This window comes from Colletotrichum gloeosporioides, assembly GCF_011800055.1.
Source record: "Colletotrichum gloeosporioides strain Lc1 chromosome Unknown consensus_22, whole genome shotgun sequence".
In the NCBI taxonomy this organism is placed as follows: Eukaryota; Fungi; Ascomycota; class Sordariomycetes; order Glomerellales; family Glomerellaceae; genus Colletotrichum; species Colletotrichum gloeosporioides.
In genome coordinates, this window is record NW_025544667.1 from 444,351 (window position 1) to 452,974 (window position 8,624).

General features: G+C 48.2%; 3 protein-coding genes across 3 annotated transcripts; 1 reads left to right on the forward strand and 2 right to left on the reverse strand.

Moving 5' to 3' along the window:
* Window positions 1-998: 998 nt before the first annotated feature.
* GCG54_00006903 (Oxidoreductase swnN) lies at window positions 999-2,108 on the forward strand (the record flags this gene model as incomplete). Its single annotated transcript, XM_045406895.1, has 4 exons — window positions 999-1,103; window positions 1,170-1,396; window positions 1,452-1,798; window positions 1,861-2,108. The coding sequence occupies 4 exons, from the start codon at window positions 999-1,001 to the stop codon at window positions 2,106-2,108; spliced, it is 927 nt and encodes a 308-aa protein (XP_045267441.1).
* Window positions 2,109-3,325: 1,217 nt separating this feature from the next.
* On the reverse strand, window positions 3,326-4,967 carry GCG54_00006904 (Thiol-specific monooxygenase; the record flags this gene model as incomplete). The annotated part of the gene is made up of 4 exons (XM_045406896.1): window positions 3,326-3,697; window positions 3,748-4,122; window positions 4,178-4,766; window positions 4,831-4,967. 4 exons carry the CDS (start codon window positions 4,965-4,967, stop codon window positions 3,326-3,328), a joined length of 1,473 nt encoding a protein of 490 aa, XP_045267442.1.
* Window positions 4,968-5,583: 616 nt separating this feature from the next.
* GCG54_00006905 (General alpha-glucoside permease) lies at window positions 5,584-7,485 on the reverse strand (the record flags this gene model as incomplete). The annotated part of the gene is made up of 5 exons (XM_045406897.1): window positions 5,584-5,964; window positions 6,023-6,269; window positions 6,320-7,148; window positions 7,220-7,323; window positions 7,481-7,485. The coding sequence occupies 5 exons, from the start codon at window positions 7,483-7,485 to the stop codon at window positions 5,584-5,586; spliced, it is 1,566 nt and encodes a 521-aa protein (XP_045267443.1).
* Window positions 7,486-8,624: the final 1,139 nt, after the last annotated feature.

Genomic DNA, 8,624 nt, shown 5'->3' on the forward strand with positions numbered 1-8,624 from the left:
AAAATGATGATACGGTCTAAAAAGAGAGTCTTTCGATCCAGAGGTGTAATGAAAACCACGAACACGACATATAATCACCATTTCAGTCGTAAATGATAATCAGGGGCCTGGTATCGATTGCCTGTTTCTTGAGGCTTCACCGCTTTATTCTCGATTTCCGATGATCTCAAATACTAAATGAGAGACAGCATTCATCATGAGGACCGGCAGAAAGGATGATCGGGGTTCCAAATGTCCGGCTGGTTCTTTTTCCTTTTCGGGTCAAATTATTGTACCCCACTTTCGCGGAGTCTCCGCCAACTGAAGTGGTGACACATGCCTTGAAGCTAAAATAATCCGCGGTTCGGAGCCCTTAGCAAGTCCGTCGACATCAAGACCTCTGATTCGATTCGATGCATTATGACTTCGATTTCGTCTCCTTTGCCTTTTTTCCTTCTGCTTTCCCCCCTCTGCTTTGTGCGAAGTTGAGAGGGGTTTAAATGGGCTAGAGTCGGGTTGCAGCGGGATGACGGTTAACGGTTACAGTTAGTGTCCGCTGCGTGTTGAGCCACCCCGAGGTAGGCCGCCTAATTTCTCCAAAAGCGGGAAATGCTGAACGCTTTGATTATAAATACTGCGAGAGCCTGACGCAGAAGCCACACCAATCGGCTGTGCAGGTAGTGTCTCTGTGTCGATTGAATGTTTGGGTCTTATTTCTGTTTTCTTCCCTATTCCATGGTTTGGATGTTACTTTTGTGGTTCCCGATTCCTTCCCAACTACCTCTAACTGCTAGGTATCTATTCCCCATCGGGTAGTAGTCCCAACTGAAGGTCACACACCGTTTCAGTGGCAGCAGAAGTGCCCACTAAGCATCAGCGGAATATGAATCGCGGGGTACCAGCGCCTACGTTACAGCGAATTTTCTATATATGCAGACATCTCCTTCCCATGATGATATTCCAAGTGATGGTATGATTAGATTAATTCATTGATTGACGTACGCAAAATCAGTATCATCATGGCTATTCTTGCAGTTGCTGGTGGCACAGGGCCAGTTGGGCGAACCATCGTCGATGGCCTGATTCAACACGGCGGACACAAAGTGTTTGTGCTTTCAAGAGCAGTAAGCAAAAAAAAAAAAATGCGTATTTGACTGTATCGTGAGCACACACGCCAACATTTCTCACAGAGTCGTCCGCCCCAAAATGGAGTCCAATACCTCGCGGTCAACTACCCGGATATAGAAGGAACCTCCAAGATTTTGGAGACCAACAAAATCGACACAGTCATCAGCGCTATGGGTGTAGTCACAGCAGAAATCAGCGTATCCCAGGTTCAGCTGATTAAAGCAGCCGATAGATCAAGCACAACCAAGCGGTTCGTTGTCAGTGCGTACGACATGCTGCACAAGCGAGAGTACGTGCCCTGACAACTTCAATGGCAATGTGTACATGATGCTGAGGCTTGACAGACACGTTGATGACAGCCCTCTTGCCAAGTTCGTCTTTGAGGCAATTGATGAGCTGGATCGCACCAACCTGGAGTACACTCGGGTAGTCAACGGATTCTTCTTGGACTACTTCGGCATGCCGCACTGGAAGACGTACATGCACCCTTGGGTCAACATGGTGAATGTGGAGAAGAAGTGGGCTGTTATTCCCGGAGACGGCTCGGCGAAGGTGAACTTCATTGCCTCACAGGACATGGCCAAGTTCATTGCTCGCCTAATGGGCCTGGACAAGTGGGATAAAATCAGCAGCATCATCGCGGAGACGCGGTCGATATCCGAGATTCTTGAGATTTCCGAGAAAGCGCGAGGTATGTCCGCTTCTACGAACCGTCTGAACAGTGAACGCTCAGCAGCACTGATTAATAACTAGGGGCGAAATTTCGTGTCGCTTATGATGACCTTGAGAAATTGAAGTTGGGCAAAATCTCCTTCATTTCAGACTTTCCGGACATAGGTCTCAGCGAAGAGGAGTCGGAAAAGCTTTTCGCAATCTTGCACTATTATGCGGGGACTGAGCAGTTCCTTGTACCGAAGGAACATGATATCAAGCCTAAGTTTGCGGACATCGTCACCAGAACGACAGAGGAAGTCATTGAGGGATCATGGAAGGGCAAATGATAGGAACGGACGTGTCAACATTAAGCAGCAATTCCAGTTTTCAGCATCCACACTTTGGCGGGAAATTCACTTTGGAAGCCAAAGCCAACAACTCGAAGGGAATCCGTGAGTCAGCACAAATATGTGAGAAGTGTAAAAGTGACGACAATCTCGCATTCTCAACAGTTGATCTCGCATGATAAAGTGCTGGTAGACTAGATTCTTCCTTTATTGCCAGGTTCACCCAATGTACCGCCAACTAATCACTTGGTATACTAAAACCCGCTGGTTTCACCTACAATTCCAACAAAACAAGACACGTTTTCAATTGCGACAACTCTTTTTGACTTAGCTAGCTTCTTGCTCTGTTCAAACCATTCTGTTTGATCTGCACTGAGCATATCTTAGCTGGAGCTCTATCCAGCCGTTGAGAGGCAAAACCAATGCAAGATAGAACCAAGACTGGCGTGTTAAAGCTAAACAGCAGATTCTACTTTAGGTACCCTATATAAGCAGAGTCACCGGACGTAATGTGTGTAACCCAGGCTATCTTGTTCTAGACAAAGCAGCATACCTCCGGTCGGCGCATGCATCACTAACTGAGGTGCCTTTTACTTATCACAGCACCGTATACAGACATCTCTGTGAGATCTCCTCATATCGGTTTCGTCATATCATGTGCCAAGACGTCTTTTATACGTATGACTGCGGTCATCGGATACGCAATCCTCCGACTGTGATTCGCTGCGAAAGGTGCATTAAGTCTGGCTTCGATTGTTAGTATCGATCGGCAGGCAAGGACGAGAAGCTACCAGGCGGTGCAGGGCTATGCCCCGCCTGCCTGCAAAAGTGGGAGCAAGAAGGCCCGGGTGCCGTTATAAACGTGGCCAAATCACCATTTGAATCGATAAACGGGTTTTGGAAGAGGGCTGTAACGAGCTTGGATGGTCTTGCAAAAGGGTTCATACGTACCATCTCCAAAGCAACAGCAGGCACGAGAACTGACAGGGAGGAGGAAGGAAGTCTCTGAAGTCCAAAGAATCAAGTCTTCAGAACAGCCAATGCTTCAAAAGTGGCAAAGTTCAAGGCAGAGTAGGCAGAATCTTATCTGGCTTTACGATGATTAGATAAGTCAGCCACCACGGCTACCCCCATGGCAGAATCAACTTATCATCGTCATTTAATCCAATCTATCTCTCTATTTTACGCACCCAACCCTAGCTGTTCTTGGGCCACTATCAGAGCCGGGCCCTGATTTTCTGGCCTTCAAGCTCATCTTCCGCCTTCTTTCGAGAGTCTTGCCAAGACTTAGTTTTAGCCGTTCCCATAGTAGCCCAAATATCCAACAAGTTGTCGTCAAACGGCGGTAACACGCGGCCGGTTGTGCCTGGTTCAGGATTGCCTGCGACTGATCTGAAGTACTCAAAGACTGTCTTGTAGTCCGGCGCGATGGTGTAGTACGCCTTGCCACCTCCGAGCTCGGCAACGCGCTTTCTTTCCCATTCTTTCTGCTCCTCCTTAGACGGCAACGGGTTTCCTCTGCCCGCGAGAAGTCGAGCAACTGCGACAGCTTGCCATTCGAAGAGTCTGAAGGTGAAGCCCCCACCGCACTGTTTGGCGTTAGCAAGCCGGTCATGCGGGAGTTAAGAATACCACTTACCATGCCGAGGAAAGCGAGTGTCGGGTCCTCAATATCCCAAGTGTGGTAGTAAACACCCGGCAAGCGGCGGTCAGCTTGCACCACTCTCTCCTGTACTTTAGGCAGAAATGGGAAGCTGAAAGTGTAGCCGGTGCCAAATATGATGTGATCGACATCCTCAACTTTGGTGCCATCTTCGAACGTAATGGTCCCTGTCTTAGAGCAAAAGTGGATAATTTGCTTTTGAATCGAAATGTGAGGATGTGTGAAAGGTTCCCAGCCGAAGTGGGGAATTGGATCGCCTCGGAGAGAAGCGTAGACCGGGTGCTGCGCGACCGGAAGGACTTCATGGAGAAGCTCGTGTGAGGAAACAGATCCTCCGACAACAATGACTTTCTGGAATTCTGTGAGCAAAACAACCTGTGGTGATACAGTGGAGTGGGTGAAGTACCTTGCCCTTGTATTTGTCAGAGCCCCTGAAGTGCTTGCTATGCACGATCCTTCCCGGGAACCTCTCATCGTACTCGGCGATTCCCTGAATGTCGGGTATCCAAGGAATGTTGTAGTGACCAGTCGCAACTACAACAGCATCAAATCTCTCTTGCCACCATTGGTCCTTCCCTGGAAGCTCTTTCCGCAGAGTGAGAACCCACTCATCGCCCTTCTTCTCCGCAAGTTCGACTGTGGTACTGAGTTCGAGCAGCTTTTCATGACCATTTCGCACAAATATGTCTTCAACCCAGTCCCTGATTTGACCGCGACCTCGGAACGGAGCATCATCGCCATACTTCTCTCGGATGCGGTTAGTCAACGTCTCGGGGAAAGGCTCTGTGGTGAAGCTCATGATCTCGGGTGTGATGTTTGTATGCAGATGCTCATGCTGGGCTGTATCTGAGAAGCGGACTTGGTGACTGTTGACGGCTTCTGACTTTTCGGTCTGCGCTGGAAGCTGGGCTGGGATGGGAACGGGGGCGTCAGCGTTTCCATCGAGGAGCTTGCGCAGGGATGGGATTGCTGCTGGTAGATGAGGAGTGTAAATCCTGTGTTGTGTGAGTTAGAGCAAACGGTCTTCGGCTTGAAGTTTGTTTTTCGGATTTGAGTTACCATGTGCCGCCCGGAACGGCCCGCCGATCAAAAACTCGGACGGTGTCGAAAGCTTGTTCCTTGACCAGGGCGTCGGTTGCGATGGCGCCGCTCGGCCCGGTGCCAATCACAGCCACCCGACGGATCTTTCCAGGCATGATGATTTACTTTGGCTTTGATAGACTGGTGTTGTTATAAACTTTACGCCCATAACACCTTCCTGTGAAAGAGCGAAAGTCTGAAATGCCAGAGAGACTGGCTGAAAGCTTATTCGCAGTCCAATCGACACCTCTTAAAGTCGTTGAAGAAGTCAGCGCACAATCTTGCGCGCTTATCTGATCCAATGGTTCGTTGGTTGATTGCGCCACGGATGGTAGAATTGCGTCTTCATGGAACACGAGCACGTCAGGTGGGTCGGGCGGCTCCCCGTTGCCCCAACGGGAGCAACCCCATGTCGCGGGAGAGTCAACGCATCTCGACATCAAATCGGGTGTGAGCTTGTATGGAAAGTCTCCCCATTCCACGCAGAATCCTTCCGGGGGCTCACCGTTGCGGCCGCCGGCGCCGATGTCGCCATTCCAGTGGAATCCCGGATGCCCCGGTCAGCAATTGCGTGCGCAGCTGAGTATCGGCCTTCATTCAAATTATTGTGCGGACGTTAATCGAACCTTTCAGACCAATCTATACTCAATCATGAAGAACGTCCGATTAAATTAAGGCCATGCACTTAACTCGGCTTCGATGGTTGTTACATCATCCTAGGACGTGTAGATATCAATCCTTGAGCACAACCGTGACCTTCTCTCCATCCTTGCCCTCCACCGTCTCCACCTCACACTTGTAATCCTTGAACTTCCTCGCTGGTACGCCCTTCTGGAACATGTCTTCCAGCTCAAGGTAGCTGCGTCCCTTCATCTCGGGGAAGCAGAAAAATAGGTAGACGGAGCAGATCAAGGACGGGGCAAAGAACACGAAGGCTACTTTTCCACCCAAGTTTGCGTTGCTCGGATTAATCAGAAACGGAATAAGCTGCGTGACAAGACAGCCTGCTGAGGTGTTGCTCATGATCGTGATTGAGTAGGTCTTTTGACGCAGGCGGGGTGACGGCGTTTCGCCCCCCACAGCAAAAGCGACCGCGCCGATGGATAGTTGGTACTGAGAAGAGGCATGATATGTTAGGTGTGATTTCCGGCCAAGATTGGAGGAAACTTACCAGGAAACCCCAAAGAGCCATAAAGGCCACGACTGCAGCAAGCGCCTGCTGGTTGTTCTCAATCACGCTTAAACCTCCGATTAGCAGCAACAGTCCTGACATTGAGATAATGCCCCAGACGATGAGAGGACGTCGGCCGGTGCGTTCCACGAGAAACCAGGAGCAGATGTTTCCGAGGAGCTGGATGCTGTAGCAGACTTGGGCGATGCCGATTGGGTTGCCGACGCCGGCAATTGTGAAGAAGTACCTGTGTTTACCATTAGTCTTGCGTATGGAAAAAGAATGGAGGAAACTTACGGGAGGTAAGATGCTACAAAGTTGCTTCCAGCGAGCTGTTGTGCGAGATAGACGACGACCACGATGGTGGTTCGGCGAAGGTTGGGACCCTTGAAGCATTCGAGATAGGATGCACCTCTGTTGTTGAGCTCCCTCTCCTTCTCGAGCGTTGTCTCCATGATGGCAAGCGTCTCCTCGACATTGTGCTTCGGGCCATTGAACTTGCGCAATGCCTTGGTGGCTTCTTCCCTCCTGCCCTTCATCAGCAGCCAAGTGGGTGACTCTGGCAACAAAAGGCCGCCCAATACGAGGACCAAAACGGGGGGCACTAGTTGCGTGAAAACAGGCAGCCTCCATCCCCAGTCACTTTCGATGAACGAACCACCGTATCCGACCAAGGCGCAAGACCATTGTCCGAGGACAATCATGGTGTTGATCAGGATGAGACATACGCCTCTGAGAGAGTCCGGGGCGATCTCGGCGACGTAAACCGGTCCGAGGGTGTGACCCAGTCCATAGCCAACGGTGCTAATGAGCTTTCCGCCAAAGAGCATCATGATGGAGTTTGAGAAGCCTTGGGCCAGAATTCCGGCGATGCAGAGGCCACAGCCGAGGAGAACGACGAGACGGCGGCCGATGATGTCGGAGATGAAGCCAGTTGTGTACGCTGCGACGAAGACGCCGATGGTGGTTGAGGCGTTGAGGATTTGCTGATCATGGGTGCTGATTTCTTTCGCCCCTGTGGCTGTTGTAACCCCGAATTTGTTCAAGAAGGAGGGAATTGCGAGGATATTTCCGACCAAGGCAAGCTCGTAACCGAAGTTGATTGGCAAGATGAAGATGAGGAGGCCTGTTTATAGAGTTGTGAGTGGATTGAAGTCGTAGGAAACAAATATCGGCATGATGAAGGGTCGGGCTTACACCATGATAGAACTCTTTTGTTTTTGGAGAGCTCTGCAAAGCCAGAGGTCGGCTTCTCCGTCGTAGTTGACATTGCGGTTGATCCTGTGATTCCTGTCGCGCTACTGCTAATGTGTAACACATGGAACAGTCAGAGTGAGGCAGCAAGTTCCGGTTGCTCCATGATGCAAGAGAATGAAGGCCCTCCGCGCCGTACTTATAATTCTTCCGCTCCAGATCTAGTCTGAACACAATCATCCCCAACTTCTTTAGCCGTCGAACCACATGTTTCCCCATGGGCAGAGTCTGAAAGCCCCCACATCGCATGCTGCGATCCCCGCAAACCCACCCAATTGACTCACATCATTGGCCAATTGTATTTCCCCGCGGAGGATTGTCGATGTTCCGCCGTTTCTGTCCGAGTCAGCTGCCCCTTAAAATACTTCCTTCAGCACACTTGCTCGGCGATTCGGAGAATTGCATCGACAATACACTACAACCCGAACATCCAGTTTATTTCAGATGACGAAGCGAGCATGCGATGGGTGCAGACGGCGTAAAGTCAAGGTAAGTGGCCAGACTTGTTGTTTGTCCATGCGTTGCTGATTGGCATAGTGCGATGGAAAGGAGCCTCGGTGCTCAAACTGCTCTATGTCTTCTTTGGCATGCGAGTACACCGTCCCGGCAAAGAAGAGAGGTCCTCCGTTCAAGATACACAAAGATGCGAATGAGCGCCGAGCCCGAACTAGCAATGCTGTTCAGCAGACAACGGCCGAAGGCATCTCGCCAGATATTACAGTCCGTTGCGTTGACAGCGTCCGCCCCCCCTTTTTTTCCCCGCTTATATAAAAATATAAAAAAAAGCTAATTTTATACTATAACGCGTATTTTGCTATATTATATATAAAACGCATTAAACCTATCACTAATACTTTAATTACTATTAATTATTATAGTTATAGTAGTATTTAAATATATAACTATATAATAGAGATATAAAGTATATCTAATACCTCTATAGTAATTAATTTACCTATAGAGGTATTACTAACCTAACTAGTTATTTTATCCTTATACTAATTAACTAGTAAATCTTATAAGAGATTAAAATAATATTACTAAGGAATAAAAGAAAAGACCTATAGTATAGTTTTATATATCTACTTAGTATAAGTTTTATATAACTCTAAGTAATATAAAAATATACTAGGGGGCTTAATATAGGTTCTTTAGAATAAATAGCTCTAGTAATTAATTAAAGTAATAAATCCTCTAATAATTTAGTTTATTTATAATATTAAGTAAGAATTTATTACTATATAAATAATACCTAGTTATTTATAGTCTACTATTAGTTAGTATATATCTATAGTTTATTATATTAGATATATTAAGAAAGATACTAAGTAATAATAATAATATAATA